Consider the following 23555-nt stretch of genomic DNA (forward strand, 5'->3'; position numbering starts at 1 on the left):
TCCTTTCCTTTCCTTTCCTTTCCTTTCCTTTCCTTTCCTTTCCTTTCCTTTCCTTTCCTTTCCTTTCCTTTCCTTTCCTTTCCTTTCCTTTCCACCTCTCTCTGTCCTCACTGTGGTGAAATATATCTTTTTAAGCACGCCAAGGTCCAAGAGGACTTGTTAATGGAGGGTTATTAACTGCGTTTTCGGCTTGTTTTGGAGTCAGAAGGAGCCTTCTGAGCGTGCTTGGAAAAGTACATGTCACAACAGGTTCTGATCCGTGAGTGTCCCCTAGACTCTGWTTTTTTTTCTTTTTTTCTTTGGGGTGGGGAGTGGAATAGAAGATGATACAGATGTTAGGCAGAACATAAAAGTTGTTTTAATAGACCTCCTGCAAATCAGTCTGAATCTTAAAGCCTGCTTTAGTACAAGTCCATAGGAATAACTCTTTGCTGTTCATGGAGCTCCTCAGGGAGATGATGCGYCCCGTGCTCTGGCTTTTCTGGGTGGCATTGACAACCTCCCACTCTCTTTATTTGTGGACTACAAAGACTGAATTTGCTGCCTTGGTAGCTTGACGGAATTCCAGAAGCAGAGTCCTTCTGAAGGGATGCTTGGTGTGCAAACGGTCCGTCGGGTGACACTCTCCACAACTTCCTGAAATCTCGTTTACGAGGCTGTTTTGCTGTCTCTTTAGCCGTGTAGAGGAAAGGAGGACACACACATCGGGGGACAATTCTGTGAAGAAGCTTGGCTAGAACCAGCAGGGCTGTGTTCTCTGGAGGAGCTCGCTCCCTCTGCAGACTGGTGTAGCATAACAACAGTGTATGGAGGGTGTTGGGAAACAGGCGGAATGAGCCGAGTATCCAAAGCTGGGTCATGTGAATGCCCCSTAGGACATTGCGTGGGTCTGTGAGGACAGAACAGCATGGGTCCTGTGGATAGAAGAGCAAGCAGGAGCTGCTCGCTGGCCAAGGAGATGGACCTTTGCAGCGCTTGGGAAGCGTGGCACGGAGGGAGCAGAAGGGGCCTCTCCTGGCAAGACCTTTCCCAAGGAGCATGGGGACTTCTCATGTGCACAGAGACCCAGTGCCTCCCGCCCTCCTGGGAGCCTCCCCTGCGGATGAGCTGTGGCAGGAGAGCGGGACTCTCCAGGAGCCCCCGTTTTCCTCTGCTGCCTCCGTTCTCCCTGCTCTCTTCCTCAGCTTTCAGAAAACCTGGTGCCAGCAGTGGTGCAAATACTTGTACTTATCAGGTGGTTAATACACAGGGGTAGAACTGGTAGCACAGACTGCAACAGATGTGGTTTTGATGCAATGTCAGAGGGGCAAGATGGGTGTCCCTGTCAGTACAAAAGCCTCCCCATGCCGGTTGCCTAGTGGCTGATCTGGCCTGGGCAGAGAGAAGGATTTTGCCAAGTTTCTGTCTTAGTGTATTCATTTTACTCTCTCTTTTTAAAGAATAGTGCTGAAGGCATCAGTGAACTCCTTTGCGTGAGCCAGTCTCTATGTGGGCTGGATGCTGTTACCAGGGATCTTTTGGTAGTTACTTGCAAGGTATTTATAGCATTAAACTGAGCAAGGCAGTAGCTCTTTCTAAGACTTTTACTTTAATGGCATTTGAAAGCCAAGTCTTTTGAAGGAAACACATCTCATMTATGAGGATATACCTTTCATGTGAGGGAAGGTGTTGTTCACGAACTAGATGGTGCTGAGAAAATGCTGCTGTAATTCTTGTCATTTTGAATACTCTCCTAGGAGTGTGTGTTGATGAGTTGTGTAAATGTTAATTAAGATGTGTCCGTTTTCATCCTGGTAAACTTTGTTCTCAGATTGGCTCAGATTGTGCAGAGAGGTGGGCAACAGCAGTTGAGGGAGTAAACACCTTTATTTGCCGTACCTGAACCATTTCCTCACCAGACTGTTGGTATCATGTCTAGGTTTGCAAGCCCCTAAGAACAGGAGATCAGTTCTTCTGGATCTCTGCTATTCCCGGGGTTGTTGTAAACCTGTCTTAAGGGAACATTATTGGGGCTGTTGTTCTCATAGGGGCACTCTTAGGGGAACGTTATTCCTCTTAGGGGAACGTTATTGGGCTGCTGTCCTCACAGGCCAGGCGTGGGGAATGTGAGCAAGGCAAGCAGGRGGATTCCCCCTTTCCCCTGCTCTGCTGGGACGTGAGGACGGTGTCTTTCCCAAACTGCCCAGCTGAACCAGAGCAACGCAGGCTCTCGGCATGGGTAGTTCATTCCCAAAGAACCACGTGTTCCGTATAGGGGCTGCTAATGCTAATCACCTATAAAGCTTTTCTTTCTTGCTTTCTTTCTTTTTCAAAACCTAAAGAGAGAACTATGCTTTTGGATTGTTGACAAATAAGAGAAAATATGTCTTTATTAAACTCATATATGTTAAAAAAAAAGAAAGTTAGAAATGGTGTCAATTGTTAATTATTCTTCCCAACCCGCCTGGATGCCGCCCTGTGCCCCRTGCTCTGGGTGCCCCTGCTGTGCAGGAAGGTTGGACTAGATGATCTCTAGAGGTCCCTTCCAACCTCAACCATTCTGTGAATCTGTGGTTCTGAGATTCTGTCGTTCTGTGATCAGTATTTTCATACTTCCTACTTTTGTAACTTCCTGAAGCTTCATACTCCYGTAGCTTTTCAGTCCTGTAGTTTTCAGTCATGCAGTCACTGTCCTTCAATTCTCTAGACATTTCTGTAATGAAAAACCAAGAGGAAAAGAATGTAGAAGGACTTACAACTTCATGCTTTCTTTACCCTGCACAAAAAGGTAAAGGGTTTCCTTTTTACCTGACCTGTGTTTCAGACCTGCCAGCCCAGGGGCTGCTTGACCTCAGCAAAACTTGATGGGCCCTGTCTGGTGCCCATAACTTCAGTGTATTTTCGTGCTGGGCTTTCGAGACAGCCTCTGAGGAGGGAGTTCACATGGTGGGACTCCTTGTTCCCGGTCTGTTTGCTGCTTCATACTTCCTGAATTGCAATTGCTTGGGTATTTGTAGACTCACAGTAGATTTCCTTTGGGAAAAGATTTGAAAGATAATGTGACAAGCACATTTTACACTGCTCTCAGTCCTTACACTGTTATTAATTTAATGTTATTAAGCAAAACATGCTAATGCTTTGTAAAAAGAATTGAGCTTTGACAGAAACTGAGGGTTGTACTTTGATAAGCTGTGGCTTCACTGACTGAAAAAAAACATTTGTAGATGTTTTAGCCTATAAATTTTAAAGGTCTGTTTTATTTTCTGCCTGTATTTGATGCATTCTATTTTATTTTTCCTAGATAAGCAACGTCCTGTTTTTTGTTCTACCGCCCATATGTATGTGTTTATTCCGTCAATACGCAACCTGCTTCAACAGTGGAATATATCTGATATGGACCCTCCTAGTTGTGGTTGGTAAGTCCGTGTTTATCTGCTCATGCACGAACTGAAAAAGAGAGGAAATCAGTTTTTCCTGCTTGCACTTGATTGTTTCTGCAAAACAAAGCAACCCTGACGTCTGTTGCGGGGTCTGCTTGTACTTGCCTGAAGCTGAGACGCTTGTCCTCTCCGGCAGGAAAACGCCCTTGGACGTTTCGGGTTGCTGGGAACACTGCCCCTAGCCCTGTTCCCTTCCCATCCTTCCTTTGCATAACTGCTTGTGTTTATCTGGGCTAACTCGAGAGGACTGCTGACCCTCCTTCCTCCGGCGCCGTTCCTGCAGCAAGTGCCGGGCGCAGCTGAAGAGGAGAGCAGCACTGTGAATTGTTCTGGGGCTTTGCAGTGATGGAGCCGCATGCCTCCCCACGCCGTAGGAGAAAGGCTCTTAAGCATGTTAATGTCCAGAGAAGATGGGAGCTTTACAGGGCTGTTTGGATCCCTGTGGGGCACTATCTCACCTTCCACTTACGAACATGATCGTATCTTGGCCTACTCGTCTTCCTTTCTTTGAGTTACCAGTGCATGTGCGCGTGAGCAATTTCAGAAGAAGCATTTGAGTGTTATTTCTTGTTCTGTTTTTGCATTAAATTTCACTACTAGATATTKTTCACGTACGTCTACTTTGCTAGTGGAAGATACATCTTCAGCTCTTGCATTTACAATGTGTTTTGTGATTAAACTAATGTGCTGATAATTTCCATTTCCTTCTTGGAATGGTCAGGATTACTTTTTCTTAAACCTTCTCTAGGCCAAATAGTGTGCACTGCCTGTTACTTGGTCCAGGTCACAAGGACGCGTTTCAGTCTGTATAGCACTTTAACTGCTCAGGTTGTCTGTGGTTGCCTCTTTCCAGGGATTGGGTCTGTTTACTTCCACGCCACGCTGAGTTTCCTGGGCCAGATGCTGGATGAGCTGGCTATTCTCTGGGTTCTGATGTGTGCTCTTGCCATGTGGTTCCCCAGGAGATACCTGCCAAGAGTTTTCCGGAATGATAGGTAATGTATGGAACGTGGTTCACTTCCCTGCCTCCTGAAACGTATTGCACTAACACCCAAGTGTGCATGTGGTGATGGTGGGCGATCACCTAGTCTAACAACTCCTGCTACGTTTTCTCACTTCAGTCTCTTCCTACCGTTTATATATTGGGCCCATCAGGATATAGAAATCCTGCTTCTTCAGTTCCTGATGTGTTTTGTAACTTCAGGTCTTGGAATGAGATAGACTGCCTCTGGAGTACCTGTTTTTTGGTATTGATTCTAAAATGGCTGTTGAATGAGTAGTTTGTAAAATCTATGGCTAGAAGTAGATAATGGAAACCATGCTTCCCACCCGCATCTGTATAAGATGAAGTATGCATAGGATAAGGCCTACAGAAGTCAACTGAATATTCATCTCAATATATAAGGCAGTGGTTAAGTGCATTTCTAATTCAAAAACTAAGTGGGTGTTTGTTTATAAGTTAATTGTTGCTGTAATTTTTTTTTTATTATTGTTTCATGAGGGGTTAGAAACGCAAACATGGAACCAGTTTAAAGGATCTGTATAGTCTATGGCCACAAATGTGTTCACACAGGCCTTTCACATGACATAGCCTGACAGATGAGGTAATGCAGAGGTTTGAATGGCAACATGAATGCCCAGTGCTCTGAAAACAGTCCTCTCTTCCTTTCTCATATTGTTATCTTCTGTTTTTTCCCTTTGTTTCCTTTTGTTGTGTGTCTGATTAGAAGTTCCTGGGGCAGGTGGCTAGATTGCCCTTTCCTCAGAGCTGCCCTGAGAAGAAACACACCACGTGCTACCATGCACAGTGTGTGCAACCTCACAGCTTTCTGGTGAGAGCTGGCTACTCTGCGCTTTGCAGCACAGTGCTTACACAGGGCACTATCAGCACACGTTCTTGTAGGGTATTCTGATAGATGATAAGGCTTTCTTGATACTTAGCTCAAGCAAAGGGCAGTTTAGTCTCTTAAAGAATTTCTGTAATTGTTATTCCTCAAAAACACAGAGACTTTGTGTAGTCTATCACTGTTCTTGTGAACAATGTTCTTGTTCTTGTGTTCTTTGTATAGGTTCAAAGTATTGCTGAGATGTTAGACTGTTTCTATATTAAAATAGAGACTTTTGGGGGTAAAATCCTGTTTCTATTGAACTTAGTCTTAAATATGTCATAAAAAACCTCGCAGGATATAGCAGATCCAGTAAAAGAATGAGAAGGGATGAACCATGCCATATAAATTTGCCTAGTATGTGTCAAGGCAGTTACATTTTAAGCTCTTGATTTGGTTCTGAAACATGTAGAGGAAAGAATTTGATCGGGGATGCCTAACCCACAACAAATTTATTCACTTTTTGCTTTTTAAGGCTGTTGAGACATTTAYCTCAGATCCAGAGCTTTCTCCTTACGTAGCATAATGCTGGAGACCTGCTTTCCAGCAGGAAAAGCAGCTTTAATGCAAAAGGCAGATGGAATGAGCTTGGTGAAGATGACAGTGATGATTTTGGGGGTCAGGAAATCCTGCTTTGGATGGGGAATTAGAGCAGACTCCACCTTGGGCAGTAGCTGTTTTTATAAAGCTGTGGGTTAGTTTAGGGCAGCACAGTGATTGTCTTTATGGTGCAGGATTGGCGCTTTTTTAACCAGAACATAGTCTGAGTTGGGAAGCAGGGGCTTCCTGCAGCACAGGTAACTGCTCAGTATAAAATGCTGGTTGTGCCTCTTCTGCCAGGGCTCTCTCTGGTTCCAGACCAGAAAAGTGGAGGGAAGGGGTCCCAGACGTGGCTACAGGGCCGTTCCTGGGCCATGGCTGCAGCTGATGTGCTGCTTTTCCTAAAGCCTTGAGCAGATTCCAGCCCTGTGTGTGTATATTCCCATGGCATGCCATTGCACTGGATTGTTTCTTTCAAGTATGTAAGAAATATTCTGTGACTGAAAATTCTCTTGTTGCCTCCCCAGTCCTGCCACGGACCGGAAACAGGATGTTTAAAATATGAAACTATCTGGAAGGTTAAGTGTTGTCAAACATGAGATTAATTCACAAGTGGTCCTTTACAATATACCAAAATACAATCTTTTAAAAAATGCATTTGGTTAGAAGAAAATGTTCTTTTTTACCTTGTAGTTTTCACTAATCTTTAAGGCTTAACAGAAACAAAACGCAAACTGTAGCACGACTGAAGAAGGTGTTAAGGATAACAAAATGTGTGCCCCAAATCAATATTAAAAGCGCGAAGAAGGGGTCACACAGCATTGCTCTGGAGAGGTGCAATGCCACATGCTGAGCTGGGTTCCGTCATGGTTTGTTGTGGCAGGAGGAAGGTTGGAGCAGGGCCCCACTGGGATCTGAAACTCGTGATTTGTGTGTGTTTGTGTGTGTTTGACTGTTTGTGTGTGTGTGTGTGCCTGTGTACATGCAGACGTCTGCCTCAGGACTCTGCATCCCGTGAGGGTGAGTGCATTTGATCAGCCCTCCTTGCATATACAAGGCAGTGTGGAATCCACAGCTACCCTATGTGCATTGCCCTCAGGCCTAAACCTACGCTTTGCAACATTATTAACTTATTAACATCATTTGATTTGTTTTATTTTTATTTTATCTTTTTTTTATTTCATTTTTATTTCATGTTTTTTACTAAATAAAATTTGAATTCTAAGCATTTTTTCCTTCTCTCAAATTTAGGAGCCGTTTTAAAGCTGCTGTTGGTGTGCTCTCTGGAGTTACTACCTGTCTTGCCTTCATCAAGCCTGCTATCAACAACATMTCACTAATGACTTTGGGTATTCCGTGCACAGCCTTGCTCATTGCTGAGTTAAAGAGGTGGGTATGTTTTTCCTGAATGCAGGATTGCCTTCTGAGATTCTTAAGCAATTTTGTGATGACAGAGTAGATCTGGATTTAGTGCTTATGATAGCTAGCTGGAAATGCATCTCCCACATCATGCAGAGCTCTGATCTGCCACTGCAGGAGTTCAAGGTGATTACAGAAAGCGCAGGAGTATCACCCAGCTTAGCAGACACTGCTTTCCTCTTCCTGCTTGAATGTTGCTACCCTGACTACTGTTCTGCAATACACTGTGCAGCATCTGGTTTGCAGTTTACAGAAAACGAGTTGCAATTCTTGTTGCAACATAAATACTGTGCAAACCTGTCCTTACCTGCATTGTTTTCTTGACTGACCTTGTGGTGAGAAGCTTTCTGTTAATAAGTTTTCAGCTTTCTTCTGCTGCTTGGAACTCTTTGAACTGTGTGCCTTACTTGTCATCTTCTTTCAGCATTCRGACTAATCGGATGTTGATCGGCATGGTCGCTGAAGGAGCTGGATGTTTGAGGCCAAGCCTCTTATCTTAAGTGGGATACGGTTACATGAGTCTCTCATTTCTTTCAGATAGATCCAGAAAGGCTCCGTGTCTGAACATACAACTTTTTTTGTGGTCAGAATGCACAAGCACTCAGCATACCAGTCTGTTTTTACCATGCACAAAGTTGAGCCATGCAAACACAGACCGAGTTTTCTGTGCAGGGATTTTTGCTCTTTTAAACTGCTGTGTGTCCTTTAAAAAGTGGAAGTCATTCCAACATTAAAGGGAGAGAATTAAGCCCTATATGTGTAATGACTTTTTTTTTCCCCCTCTCTTATACTATCTACAGCTATTTGGAGAAGTGCGACCTAGATGAAGAAAATTTATCAATTTAACTTTACTGGTAAAAATGTGCCATTTTTTGGATATATTTCTACTAATGTGTCTCAAAAGGCATGTAAAGAAGAATTCCTGTAGCTCWGCTCTGGAACATCATAGACAACTTAAAAGTTACCTTGCCCTTCTCTTCATACTCTTTATAGTCTTTTAAATATAAGSACACTATTTCAGAAGAGGGGAAAAAAGGCCTATTTACAGTAAGCAAGGATTGTAGACAGTTTTGAAGCCATCTTGGGCCTGCCCTGCCTCCTCTGACTGTGTGAGTTATTTGTTACATGGATTGGAGAGAATTCAGGCTTAAAAAGTCATTTTCATTTGTATGTTCCATGGAATATTAATTTTTGTGGTAGTCGTGTGGGTCTTTTTTAGGAAGACAACTGTTCAGTTATTTTTCTCRTGAAGATTACAACAAGCAATATGCTGTGAAGCTCTTCTCTGAATTAATGATGATAGATGTGATGATTCTGAATGTCAGATTATTTATAGATGGCTTAAAAAAAGAAATGCCAGGCCCTAAACCAACTTGTGTGAAGGACACTGAAGAAAATCCCCCATCAACAAGATTATGCATTGGGTAGCTTTTCTGTCATTAATCCAGTGGCTATAAAGGTGCCTCCTGCTGAGCCTTAGGAGTTTCTTAATACCAAATGCCTGTCTGAAATGTCAACTGAAATAGCACTTCAAGAGTGAAAAAATCCTATAGGTTTTCGAGGAAAACGGTTGCAGTACACTAGAGTCAGGGACATTGCTGCTGGTGATACTGTAACATCTTCAGAAAAGTACTCCTGGACGGAATTATTTTTTGTATGTTTTTACTTCCCCTGAATGTTGGTCTGGGCTCCTTCAGTAACTCTCTGGGACCAGTTGCAATTCTGCTTTTCCACCGCAGAGGGGCAGGAAGCATTCCCTGCTCCACGTCTTCATGCATTGATGCTAAATCATCAGAGATGCAGGTCTCATGCATGAGGAAAGGTTTAATGGCAGAGTTTTGCTTGGATGGGGCTGGTGTTACGACTTCATTAATATTAAATGCAGAGTTGCCTGTGGATTTTAGGCAGCATGTGATCCTGGAGATAATTAGCAGCTAATATTGGAAAAGTAAATAATCTGTGAATGTATCAAACCAGAATGACAGATTTCAGGCTGATAAATGTGCAAGATAAATGCCCATGTGCAAGAAGGAAAGACCAAAGAACTTTTTGTCTGTGCTGCACTATGCTATGAGAAGATGTCACTCACCTAGTAAGTGACAGATTGATGATCAGGGATGATCAGGGAACATAAATGCTGTGGCAGGGCATGCAATAAAGAAGTGCTCAGCTATTTGTACACATACTGATCTATGTAAGAATGTGCATCTGAAMTTTACCAGCTTAGATGTCCCTCTGAGGGGTCTCTGTGCTAAGCTTTGCACACCTCCTAGACCAAGTGAGTCCCAGGATTGCACAGGAGGACTGGTGATTCAAAGTCAAATGTACAGAGATGGTTGGGTTGGGTCTGCAGCGCAGAGGGGAGGGCTGTGCTCGATCTGTGGGAGAAGAGAGGCATGGATTTATCCTCAAGAACTTGCTGGTGGGGCCTAGGACTGCATGGGTCAGCACGGAGTACATGGACCTCTGTTGAGGACCTTCTTCCAAAGGAAGRATGTGTGGGTTACTTGGTGTCCATTACTTTCCCTTTAGCATGTAGAAACAGAAGACCTCCTAATGAAGAATCCTCATGGAGCTGAGTATTGCTTGTACTAGCTGAAGAACTGATTCGTTGGTTTTCACTTGAGAAATAGTTCAGACAAATCATCTCAAACAAATTAACCTTGTTCTCKGATTAAGTTTGGACAGCTTGTTGAAGTAGGAATTGCTTACAGTGCTGTAAGGGTTGGGTCCCTGGGAAGTTCACTAACTTAGAAAAAATCCCAAATCACAGTTTTTGTTCTTGCARAAGACAGGAAAGCTGAGCCTGCTTTCTCCCTGCCCACACAGAACTAGTCATATCCTGGGCTAGCATTGCTTTATGGATACCAGTAACAGCAGAACTGCATTTACTGGCACGGAGAGGTCTAAATCCAAAATAGCAAGTATAGGTAGGCAGCAAAACATTGACTTATGCAGCATTTAGGAACATGAAGATTATGTTTTTGTTTGTTTGTTTTTGTTTTCCCATGTGATTTCACTCCTTTGAGAAAAGCTGCACAGTTTATAGAATAGTCCAAGATGTGGAGAAGAACAGAGCGTCACATAGACGTATAAAATCTGTGTTTCAGTAGACCCTCAGTCACAGGTAATGCTATGCACGTGCCTGGGCATTTTCATTGTGCTCAGTGATGACCTGCTGCAGGCCACGCTGCGTATGAGAATATCCAGTGTTGGCTGCTTTTTCTCTCTACAGTAACCCTGGGAAAAAAGGTCAGATTTCTTGTGGAGGAGGAAGACTGCTAAGCGAGGAATTCTGTCTGAGACTTAAAAGTTCACACCATCTACTAATGTGTGCTTGCCTAGGTCTTTGGGTAGCAGCTCCTACCTAAGTAGTTCTCCTGAGCAATGTTGTACATTGCTAACATGAAGAAAACAAACAAGGAAATAAAAATCCCAGCCAGTTCTTTTTTTTTTTTTTTTTAAACTCACCTTTATGTAATGAGAACTTAATGCAAGAGGGACTATGAACAACTTAGAGCACTTGTTGAGTGGCTGTTTGTTACCTGGCAGTATGTTTAACTACTAGTTCTTCTGGATTTTCCCTTGGTATGGGGCTATATGAGTGTTTATCCAGTGTAGGCACAGTGGTATTTAAGACAATACCCAAAGTGGAGCTGCCAAGTAAAAGCTTACTTTTGTGACTAGAACATTGCTTTGCATCAGTATCTTATTTACTGTGAAACYTCTTGTCTTCAGGATGTTTATGGTGGGACCATTTTAACAACGTATGCCTGACATGCTGAATCCTRTCCTTAAAATATGCACAGCTGAACCGCACTTTTACAAACCATTTTTTGTTTGTTTGTTTGTTTTACAACAGCTTCCTTGTGTTTTTCTCCTCAGATGTGAAAATCTGCGTGTGTACAAGCTGGGTCTCTTTTCAGGCCTTTGGTGGATGCTAGCACTTTTCTGCTGGATCAGCGACAAAGCATTTTGTGAGATCTGGTCCTCTTTCAACTTCCCCTATCTGCACTGTGTATGGTAAGTGTTCTGCATAAACTCTGCTGATTCATTCACATGTGACAGGTCTTCACCACCATACCTTTCTAGGCTCTGCATATAGGCTTCAAATGGCTACTTCTGGTCAATGCTATGTAGGTTTACTGATAAGCTTGTAAACCTGGAGTAAGTCTCACCCTATCAAAGGTGGTAGATGTAGGAAGTTCCTTGACCTAATCAGATGAGTCAGATGGTAAGTTCATTATTACAACTGAATTTTTAAACTTACTGGTTACTAAAAATCCTCTAAACAGTGTTTATGAAAACTTAAACTTCCACTGTTGACAGCTGAGGGTGAAGGAAGAGCATTGAAGAGCTTGTTACCATCCAAGGCTGCTGTATCTCAGCCTTTCTACACAACTCTGTCAGGTGCACCGAGACCAAAAAGCTGCAGTCAGTTTACACCAAGATAAACTAAACAGTTTTATACTTTGTCTTGTTCTTTGTGTTCTTTGCTGGCCCACAAAGGAGAGGACAGACAGCAGGCTCTATGTGAGACTGAGGAAAAGCAGATGAAAGATGGGTTGTTTTAGAGCATGAAGATGTATTTACTCCCTTTCCTGAAATCATGTTACTGATTTTTTTCTTTTTGTTGGGGGTTCTTTCTGTCTCCTCAGGCACATCTTGATTTGCCTTGCAGCTTACCTGGGCTGTGTTTGTTTTGCTTATTTCGACGCTGCCTCTGAGATCCCTGAGCAGGGCCCTGTGATAAAGTTCTGGCCCAGTGAGAGATGGGCATTCATTGGTGTCCCATATGTCACCCTCCTCTGCGCACACAAGAAGTCRCCAGTGAAGGTCACCTGAATGCGGCCATGGAATGGCATGGATTTTCAACTTACATTCCAGCACAGACAGTACTCATTAATGATAAATGAATAAGGTTATATTTTATCTTCTTCTCAAGATATGCTGCACTCCCACATGTCATAGTAACAGGTGGCAAGTGTGTCCTTTCCCCTTTCTGGGAAGAGGTGAGAGGAGGTGGGGAGGTGGAGGTTCTGGAATGCTGAGGTAGAACTTTATCTGCTCTGACTGCCTCTGTTTTGCACTCTGTTTTTAATGTAGCATTTCTCTTGTTAAAAGATCTTTCCAAATACAAGAGTCAAGAAGGTTTTCTGCAGTAGGTCACATCTGGAGCCTTCTTTTACAAAGAAACAGGTTAGAGATGCCGCTATTCCATCTGTGTGTCCTTCCAACTCTGTGGATGTCCACAAGAGTGTGCCATAGGCTCACATTCCTTCCAGCCCGTGGTTGTTCAGCACAGGGAAGTCTGCTGTGCATCACATGCATTACTCAGGCTCAGGAGCCTGTGGCTGTTTCCCCAAGTACAGCAGGAGACCTCTGCAAAGTGACTGTAAGTTATTGGATAAATGGACTCAGTGCAGGTAGGCTGTGTAAATTCAGATATAGTTAATGGAAAAATCAGACCCTAAAASTAAATATGAGTAACTATTCAGGGTTTTTGAATGTTTCTGTATTTCCACTGATTTGTGGACACCCGTATGCTACGTATTTCTCTCTCACAGAAATGTTATCGAAGCTCCTGTCTACCTCTGCAGGCACATTTGTGCTTGAATTTGTTCTTGAAGTTCCCACGGAAGCCGGTAGAGCTGAGATCAGCATAGACTGACAGTGTAGTTAAGCTGTAGAAACTCCTAGGTGCCTCACTGTATGCCTAATTGGTGAGTGTTAATTTCCATGTAGAGCTTTGGAAGGACACAGAAACAATAATTTAGGGTTCCGATAGTGAATTTAGGGGAAAAAAAAAAAAAACAAAAAAACAACAAACCAAAACCAACCACAACAATAAAAATACATAAGTATTTCAGATTAGTAAATTCAGTCCTACACTATTACAAAGTGTATGCAAAAGAGTGGATACAGAACATTTAATTTGTTTTCAGCCTGCTTTGTACAGATAAAGGATATCTAGATCCATTTTGTTTTATAGTTATACTTTGGGGTTGATATTCAGGCATGATTGTGGGTCTTGTAAACTCTTTATGCTAGATTGGTTTACAGAATAATGTAAAATGCAGGTGTGTGTTTTAAATGTTTGCAACTGCGTATGCTGATAGCTGCAGTTTAAGTGAAAGCAACATCTGATGGCATTTACCTGCTGCCAGAATTGTAAGTGGGCTAAGGGCTTGGATGTGCGGTTTTAGTAATAAGTGATGTTTCCTGCTTGGACACAAGGCCAGGACATACCATTTGCTTTCTTCTTTGCTGGGAAGTCTCATGGTTTTTATCCATGTGAAAATATACTCTATAAAAAACACATTTAGGAAAATGATTTTTAACAAGAACTTTGGGGTGAATTAGTTTCCAAGCATTATAAAAYCTCTCAGATAACTTTTATATTCATATTTATGCTCAAAAACAAGAATTGAGAGAAAGTGCTGTTATACTTAAAGCAAACTTGTTAGTGGGAAATGTAGCTGTCTTTTGTGGAGGTTCAAAGCAGGTAGGTAAGTAGACCACTAGCTTCTTGAAATCTTTGCATTTTATGAAGTGGCTATCAGATCAAAAAAGCAACCATAATTTTTAATTTCAGTGGAGCAATGAAGATTTATACCACTGCTGAAAGTTTGTGTGATAGAAACATGGTTTTTGGACACTCACTCATGTAACTTTTGTATGGGACTTTTAACAATTCATACGGTAGTATTTGTTACTCTTTGAAACACAAGCCCTTTTTCCTTTCTATTCCTCTTTTCCTAATTATGGAAAACTCAGTTTCAAACACTGCTCAGGTATTTAAAGTCTTATAATTATATCTTTATGCTGATGGGGATGCTGGCTGGAACCTGGCTAAGTTTGCTATCACCTGACACGCCCTACTTCTAGTAGATTTTGTCAACATTTTTTTACTAAATGGTTATGTTATGGTAAATAAGTTATTTTGAATATTGATTAGAAAGTTAGTAACTGCTGATATATCTGTAGCTGTAAATGACAGTATCTTCCTACTTAATGTTTAGCTTGAAAGCAAGCTCTCATTTAAAGGGCTGTATTGAACCCAMTGTCAACTGCTGTCTTCTGCTGTGCAGAATCTAACTGCTCACAAAAATGAGATTCTTAGAGTTTAAGGGGTGGCAGTAGCATATTCAGCTATTGTAGATGTGAATGAATGTGTGTACAAGGTGAGAAGCATCTTCTGTATCTTTATAAACTAACCTCTAACCTTTGTACTTCTAATAACAGATTCTGTGAATGAACATCACTATCTGATATGCAGAGCTCCTCTCTTGAACAGTTTAGGAATATTTCACTGTACCAGCAGTCTACCATTTTCTGATGTAGCTATGGCACTTTATGATATTTTAATTTTAATGAAACCCTTCTGACAAAACCCATTTTTTTCTTCTTTTCTTCTTTTTTTTTTTTTTTTTTCCAAAAAAAGAAAAGCACATAGCTTTTACCAGATTCACAGCCTCAAGGACCATACTTTGGGTGGTCTATATCCAGGAATACAGAGGTGGTTGCATACTGCCCTGATCCTACAGATGGATAGACATGTGCACAAGTAGGCATATTTTATTGGAGTGTATGTGATGTGTTTGCACCCATCTGGTTTTAAGTCCCAGCATGTTTCCTCACAGATTGAGAGAACRTGACTGGTTCCCCAGTCCTTAGGGTCGGTTAGTATTTTAGCTTAACTAATGGAATAGTGCGTTTTGGGTATAATGTAGATTCTGTCTATTGCTGTGTGACATCTATACTTCTTTCCTTCAATTATTTATATATATTTAAGAAAAGATATTCAGCTCTCACTGATGGTAAACACTTATCCAACTGACAGAAAAAATTAAATAGTATTTAAGTTTTCYTCTCTTCTCAGTTGAAGTTTGTATACGGAATATTTGTGACAGTATATAATACTTTGCAATATTAAACTGCATTTAGAATAAATATTGTTTTTGTTTTCTTATATTGTGTTTGTGTAGAGGAATGCAGCTGTATAATGCCCTGAAGGAGGACACTTACAGCGAGAGTGGTTCCCCTCTGATTCAGACAGCAGCAGTTTTGACACTTAGGGGAAGAGAGAAACTGAATTAATTTTGAGACTACTGGTCAGTAAGGTAGAAGAAAATGCATTTCTGAACAAATAATAATATTCTTAATAAATAACTGTTATTTCTATTTACAAACCAAATAGAAAAGTGATTGGGCACAAAGAGAAAAGTGCAAGAACATGAATGAGAAGGGAAGGACAAACAGCAAGATGTTGGTAAAAATGAATGACTGTATTTCCACAAATCCAGAGAACTGTGTCAGAGTGAGAATGTTTGGGAGTATGAATCTTCAGTATGAATCTTCAACATTCATTGCCAAGACTGTGCTTCCAAATTAGAGAAATAATGGTATATATTACCTTCTACCTCCACCTCCCCTCTTATTCCCTGTATTCTTGCCACAGTTCACTTCACAAGATGACCTATTGTGTGACATTTGCAGATCTAAATAAGATTGTGTGATGGTACTTGAAATAACTATTATGTGAAAACATAGCTGTAATTTAAAAACATAACTCACTCAGAATTAATCTCTGTAGTTGTCAAGGTGTCAGAAACAGATAGTGTTCTGTTATCCAGCCTGTTCTATCTGGGAACTATTGACGTCGTTTCCCATGGAAACAAAGCAAGTGTAATTGCACTGCTGCATCACCCTGATAACCAATATTTTAACCAATTTGGATGGAGTGAAATGTCACAAAGATATTTTCCTAAGCATTGTGAAATGATCTTAAATATCTCTTCAAAGTTTTCAAATATACCAAGCGTTCTTCTCCATAGTTCTTATAAAGCACTCAGAGTACTGTAATTCTCTCTGTGTTCCCCATAGCCTTGAAATCTTTGTTATGTTAGATATACTCTAGCAAAAGCTAATAAGCATCCAAGACCTGTGATTTAGTAGGGTAAAAACACCAAGATAAATATAGTGTATTTATTTTACGGCATGGATTCTGCTAATTCACCTAGTTATGTAACATTTATTTTTCATTTATCTCATAAACAAGATGAAACATTTTCTTGCAAAATGATCATCTTGAAAACTAGCAAGGGAATATATCAACTCATCAAAGCAAAAACAATTCTAAACAAGTTGTAGCTGAATATAGTCAGTGCTCCTTTTCTTTACAGTTCCAGTATAAGTAGAGAGCAAACAGAAACTTCAAAGAATCAAGAGTGATTGAAAATTGTAGATTGTAGAACAAGATACTTCTTGTTCTACAGTCTTCTCAGGAAGTGCACCGGAGAACCCTTCCAATTTGATCTGAGGATCCACTACCCTCTTGCCATAGGTGGGTAGAGGGTRGAATTAACAGTACCAGTGATGAATAGTAATGGAAATGGGTCCCTGTTTGAGATGGCAGGAGAACCCTTCCTCACCCCACCAGGTGACCACATTCAACAGATATGAGGCCCTGGACAAATGTGGACCGGACAAATGAGGTTAAGGACCAAGGCCCACCTAGGGGGTTGTCTGGAGAGAGGCATTCAAGTCCGTGCCTTAAGGCTGCTGCCCCTAAGGGGAGAAGGAACACCTGGAAGAAGCGGTGAGTGATCATCGTGGGTGACTCCCTGCTGCAGGGCCCGAAGAGACCGATCTGCAGACCCCTTATCCAGAGAGGTCTSTTGCCTTCCAAGGACTCAAATAAGGGATGTTGCAGAGAGTTGTTCCATCTGTTACCAAGGCTTGTCCAGGTGTCTGACTATTATCCCCTGTTACTGTTTCATGTGGACACTAATGATGCCAAAGGGAAACTGAGAAACATCAATTTCAGGGCCCTAGAGATGGCCATCAAAGGCCTGGGAGCCCAGGTTGTGTTCTCCTCTATGCTGCCAATGAGGTGAATGGATATGAGGAGGAAAAGGCAGATATTACAGGTTAAATACTGCCTGCGCCACTGGTCTTGGCAGCAGGGTTTTGATTTCCATGACCATGGGACTCTGTCTGAGGACCACCAGGTGGTGGGGAATCATGAGAGCCACTTCAGCAAGAGGGGCAGCACATGCCTTAGGAGGCTTTAAACTAAACAAGAATGGGAAAGGGGAGTGTTACATGGACAGGGCAGTCAATGTCATGCAGCCAAAGTCAGAAGGCGTCCATTGGGACTATGGTAGTGGGGAAGTGAGTCTAGAATATGATTATAGAGGGTCCCCTTTCACCCTTCTCGGGGAACCTGCAGGCTCAAATACTTCTCTTAAATGCCTGTATGCCAATGCAAGCAGCATGAGGAATAAACAGGAGGAACTTGAGATCAGTGTGAGGTCCCAGCATCATGATCCCATTGGAGTTACAGAGAGATAATGGGATAGCTCACATGACTGGAGAGCTGTCATGGAAAGCTATGTGCTTTTTAGGAAGGACAGGCTGGGAAGGTGAGGTGGTGGAGTTGCTCTTTATGTGAGAGAGCAGCTGGAATGCATGGAGCTCAGCCTGGGAGTGGATGGTGAGTGAGCTGAGAGCTTGTGGGTAAGGGCTGGAGGGCAGGCTAATGTTGGGAGACTGTGGCAGGTGTTTGCTGCAGGCCACCAGATCAGGAGGAGGTTGATGAGGCCTTCTACAGACAGACAGAAGTTACGTCGCAGTCACTGGCCCTCATGGGGGGGGCTCATGGAGGACTTCATGGGGAACTTCAACCGCCCTGATACCAGCTGGAAAGATGACWCAGYGAGGCACAAACAGCCCTGGAGGTTTCCACAGTGTGTTGATGACAACTTTTTGGCACAGGCTGTGGAGGAGCCAATGAGGAGAGGTGGGCTACTGGACCTCGTACTAACAAATAGAGACTTGCTGGAGATGTGAAGGTGGGGGGTAGCCTTGGCTGCAGAGATCATGAGTTGGTAGAGTTCAGGATCCAAAGAGGAGGAAGCCTGGCTGTAAGTGGCCTTGATATCATGGCCTTCAGGAGGGCCAACTTTAGCCTCTTCAGAGACCTGCTGGGAAGAATTCCAATGGGCTAGGGCCTGAGAAGGAAGGGGAGCCCAAGAGAGCTGGTTAGTTTTCAAGCAGCACTTCCTCCACACTCAGCAACGGTGCATCCCTATGAGTGGGAAGCCAGGTGTGGGGGCAGGAGGCCTGTGAGGATGAGCAAGGAGCTCCTGGCAAAACTCAAGCAGAAGAAGGCAGTATACAGAACATGGAAGAAAGGAAAGGCCCCTTGGGAGGACTATAGGAACCTGTCAGGGAATGCAGGGATGTGACCAGGAAAGCTAAGGCACATTTGGAATTAAATCTGGCAAGGGATGTTAAAAATAATAAGAACTTCTCAAATTAACCTATTAACAACAGAAACACGGAGAAAACAGAGTTACTGAATGCCACCTTTGCTTCAGTGTTTGCCAGGGGCAGCCCTCTAGAATCCCAGACCCGAGGGACAAGAGAAGAAGCCTGGAGAGAGGAAGACTTGCCCTGGGTAGAGGAAGATTGGGTCAGAGAGCCCTTAGGGAAACTTGATACCCAAAAATCCATGGACCCTGATGGGATGCACATGGTCCCTGATAGGAGTGCTGCGGGAACTGGCGAATGTTATTGCAAAGCTGCTCTCCGTCATCCTTTAAAGATCCTGGAGAACAAGGGAGGTGCCTGATGACTGGAAGAAAGCCTATGTCACGCCAGTCTTCAAAAGGGCAAGAAGGAGACTACAGGCTAGTCAGCATCACCTCCATCCCTGGAAAAGTGATGGAACAGCTATCCTGGATGATGTCTCCAAGCGTGTGGAGGACAAGAAGATGAGTAGCCAGCATGGATTCACCAAAGGGAAATAATGCTTGACTAACCTGATAGCCTTCTACAATGGAATGACAGGCTGGATAGATGAGGGCAGAGCGGTGGATGTCATCTATCTGGACCTGAGCAAGGCTTTTGACACCGTACCTCACAACATTCACCTGGGCAAGCTCTGAAGGTGTGGGATAGGTGAGTAGACAGTGAGGTGGATTGAGAACTGGCTGCAGGGCAGAGCTCAGAGGGTTGTGATCAGCAGTGCAGAGTCCAGCTGGAGGCCTGTAGTTAGCGGTGTCCCCCAGGGGTCGGTCCTCGGTCCAGTCCTGTTCATTTATTCATCAACAACCTGGATAAAGGGACGGAGTTGCCCCCTCAGCAAGTTTGCTCATGATACCAAACTGGGTGGAGTAGCTGATAGCCCTGAGGGCTGTGCTGCCTTCCAGAGGGACCTGGACAGACTGGAGGACTGGGCGGTGAGAAACCTCATGAAGTTCAACAAGGACAAGTGCAGGGTCCTGCACTTGGGGAGGAATAACCCCAGACACCARGACAGGCTGGGGACTGACCTTCTGGAGAGCAGCTCTGCAGGGAGGGACCTGCATATCATGGTGGACAACAAATTGACCATTAGGCATCAGTACCCTGGTGGTCAAGAATGTCAGGGAGATCCTGGGGTGCATTAAGAAGAGCGTCTCCAGCAGGTTGAGGGAGGGGATCGCCCCCCAAATACAGCCCTGGTGAGGCCACATCTGGAGACTGTGTCCAGTTCTGGGCTCCCCAGTACAAGAGGGATGTGGAGCTGCTGGAGAGAGTCCATTTTAAACCTTTATCATCAGGAAAATGAGACTCCCTTTTTAAGTCACATCAGGCATATACACATGCAGACAGGATGTTTCAGAGTTTCAGAAGCCCATTCTGAAGCCATCTGAATATTTCTTACTTTGAAATATCAACTCCTTTGTGTCAGAAGTCATTAATCTATTGGAAATCATATTTCCAGGTATATCACAATAAATACAGAGAATTAAACTAGATCATGAAGGAGAATGTTCCCCTGATCCTTCCAGGAAAATGAAGCAATCAARGTTATTAAATTCCTCTCTGACTCTCATCTCCTTCTTGCTACTGAAGTGCAGCGTGATACTAATTTGGAGGAATTGCATGTTTCTTTTCACACCACAGGGAACTGCCCTTGTCAGAACAAGATGCACTTATATGAGTTTTAGGGATAAATAAAGAAGCTTGCAGCAGGTTTCCTCCACAGGGAGTGTTCACTCAGCTGAGATCAAGAGCAGCAGACGCGTAAAGCGGCGCACGTCTCCTCAACACGCACGAGTGCCAGGACAGGAGCGTGAGCGTTAATGAAACAGAGCAGYGGCTCATAAAGCACCGCGGGAGGCTCCCGGCGCGGGGCGGCTGCGCCTGCTCTCCGCCTAGCAAGTGCTCGCTTCTCACTTCGGGCTCTGCAGTCGTTCTGTGTCATTTCCCAAATTGTGATGGACAGCACTGGATATTTCCACTGAGGAAAAGGGATAATTAGGCTGGGGAGGGGAGAGGCTGGCACCTTTGAAGCCAGAAAAAAAAGCAGCTTTTTGCTGCCAGTATCAGTTTTATTTTGTGTCTGTAGAAAATGAGGAATGCTGTACAGAGGAAGTGCACAGGGAGGAAAAATATTGTATCATAATTGATGTTAGTGAGAATGTTTATGGTATGTTGCAATTAGAGATAATTAAAAGTCTAAGGTGACCACACATTCCTGTTCTCCAGCCTCACTATTGTGTGGTTTTACTTCAGATCTTTCCATTGGAGTCATCTTTTGTTTCCCTGTTGTGTGGTTGTCCTCTTCCTGTGGCCTGAATCTCTCCTCTCTCTTCGATTTTTGCAGCAAATAAAACTCCTGTGTCCTGGCTTTCTAGGCTGTAGCTATATCAGCAGTTAATCAATCCATAATTCTCTTCTTGTGCACCACTGCCAGTGACTGCAGCACTAGAAAAAAAAAACACAGATAGAGGAATGGCAGCTGTAATGCAGATAGAGAAAAATATACTGGTAAAAATACAGCTATATTATATCTTCTGCCTTGCTCACACTGGTGGCAGTTTGCAGCCTCAGCGTTTAATAGCACCGAAATGCCCCTCTCCTCATATATGCTACATCAGTGCTGTGTCAGTTAGGGCTGGAGCTGCTTCCCCGGTGAAGAGGTTTATTCTGGAACGAGATGCAGGAAGGGCAGCAGTCTGGTAGGAGCAGCTGTTCCTACCCAAGTGGGATAGGAAGGGAAGGGGTTAAAGACCTACCCTTAGTACTAGCCAGGGACAGAGAGCCTGGATGGGGCAGCCTGAAACAGTTTGGACATCAAGGCTGCAGAGGCCGTATGTGATGCGGGGGCCTCAGACCTGCTAGCTGCTGAAAGTGAATTAACGTGCATAACCCAGGGGCACAGCTGCAGTCGAGTGCAAACTACCACTTTCGGTGGTGATTTCCCTGGAGACAGGGCTGTCCTGAGCAGAGTTTTATAAATAGCATCAAGATATAGAGCCCCCTTAAGGCCCAGAGTGATGGGACCCACCGCAGGGCAAGGGAGCAGCCTGGTTCACATGGTTTCTTCCTCAGGCTGGCACTGAGCAAACAATTAGAAATTTTGTTGTAATCTGTAATTCATAAGTATTATATAACTTGTATTCCTTAGTAATATTCTTGTGCCTGAAGACAAAAGTAATAAATGTCTTGCAAGAGGCACTGGCTTCTGTGGAGAGGTTGTGCTGTCTTAATATTGCAAGACGCTCTTATTTGTATGAGGGACCAGTCCTCCTTTGATCTCTGTTGAACTGGCTTCAGATATGCCTTGTAGCAATGCATTCCMATAAGCTAAGTGCGTGCTGTGAGAATTTGTTGATTTTTGAGTGCTAAATCTTTTGATTTATTACTTTTTACTGGAGGAAGAGTAAGTACAACAACTCAAGGGTTGTCTATCTTCAGATTGTAAAATAATTGCTTTCTAACTAACTTTGATAAAGAAGGCTAATTAATACACTTAAAATGTAATGTGTTATCTTATAATTAAATTATATCTGTAATTAAATGCAAGGATTAAGTTATTCTACACTTACACAAAATTTGAATACCAAAAGATTCATTTTAGCTAACAGAGAAAGTGAAGACTGATTTATCATCTAACTTCCTTGTTTCTCATTGCACAGGATCTTTGTTTTCACACTTCTTTTTTTTTTTTTTCCACAAACTACCCATACTAAAAAGGAAATAGTGTAGTATCAGTGTTTCTCATCACTCTACTCGGCAAGACAGCAGGTGACACTGTGACAGGCCCCTGGTGGGGTATACATGATGCAGTCATTTGGCGGCGTGTCTTTCCACAACGTAAGCTACAAACTCCATAGGAAGTGGTGGGCTGCCATTCTTCTTGGATTAGCCTGTGGCAAAGGGATAGGAGTCATAGCTGTCTTGGCTGCTGTTGTGTCTGAGCACCGCATGAGTAGCCCATTCCTTCCATCTGCCCTTCCAAACCCTCTGCTGTGGGAGATGATGTAGCTCGAGACAGAACAGTGCTGTCCCCTAACCCTGAAGGACCAGTGGATACGGCACAGGGCCAACTCATTACTGGCATCCACAAGGCCATGAAGCCAAAGATTAATTGGCTCTAGTAGGTCGTGTTAGTATTTAAGGCGTTCACTTGAGAAATGAATGATGCTGGTTCTGATCAGCACAGATTGAGATCCTCGYAATCATTCACCACACTCGGTGTAGGCTCCGCGCTCTTGCTCTTCCAGGCAACGGGAGCAGCTGTGGCCCTGTGGAGATGTCCTCCGGTCCTGTGACATGCTGGTGAAGGGAATGGACAAAGCCTGGAGTGTCACATTGCTCGTGATGGAGGACACAGACAGGCTACGGATTCTGACTAAAGGGCAGACAAACGGTTGAGGCTTAGGTCCAACTAGGGAGGAGTTCACCACRGTGTTTCTTTTTTTTGGTATTAATTGTGAGTTTACCTGTGCTAGATCTATTGCCAGCCCATCTGGAGGCTACTCTTTTTCAAATAATAATRATGGGGGATAGTGTGAAGCATGCTATGCATTTTATTTTTGTCTAAGTCATCAAAATATTTTTTCATTTGACTCTCTGTTGGCTGCATATGAATTTATTAGAAATGAACAGGATCTCTTCCTTTTTATGGCCCCATTAGATATAATCTTAAAATGAAGCAATGTTTGACAGCACTGATTTTTCCTTCATGGTCTGGTTGGTGCTGTGTGCAAATGACTTAGCAATATTTTGAGACCCAGGGAAATAGTATTTTCAAATAACAAAACCCATAGTAGTATGATCACCTCTACAGGCTATTGGCATTAACTGACGTGGGGATTTCTTTGGGCTTGTTTACAGCAAGAGCGTGCACTACCACTGTATAGTTCATTAGGTCAGTTTGGTCTAGCAACAATTTCTTGCACACTGTTTAGACCATTTTGCTCATTTAGATGTTAGTGATTTTTATCTTTAA

General features: G+C 43.2%; 1 protein-coding gene across 1 annotated transcript in view; it reads left to right on the forward strand.

Annotated features, from left to right (window-relative positions):
- ACER2 (alkaline ceramidase 2) overlaps nucleotides 1-14536 on the forward strand; it is a 17852-nt gene extending 3316 nt beyond the window's left edge. The window contains exons 2-6 of the mRNA XM_026043944.1: nucleotides 3281-3395; nucleotides 4273-4414; nucleotides 7097-7234; nucleotides 11150-11287; nucleotides 11923-14536. Of these exons, the coding sequence (XP_025899729.1) occupies nucleotides 3281-3395; nucleotides 4273-4414; nucleotides 7097-7234; nucleotides 11150-11287; nucleotides 11923-12109 (720 nt within the window). The 3' untranslated portion in view covers nucleotides 12110-14536. The remainder of the gene's footprint in view (nucleotides 1-3280; nucleotides 3396-4272; nucleotides 4415-7096; nucleotides 7235-11149; nucleotides 11288-11922) is intronic.
- The last annotated feature ends 9019 nt before the right edge of the window (nucleotides 14537-23555 follow it).

This window comes from Nothoprocta perdicaria, unplaced genomic scaffold (assembly GCF_003342845.1).
Source record: "Nothoprocta perdicaria isolate Ctin4 unplaced genomic scaffold, notPer1 scaffold_104, whole genome shotgun sequence".
NCBI classification, from domain to species: domain Eukaryota; kingdom Metazoa; phylum Chordata; class Aves; order Tinamiformes; family Tinamidae; genus Nothoprocta; species Nothoprocta perdicaria.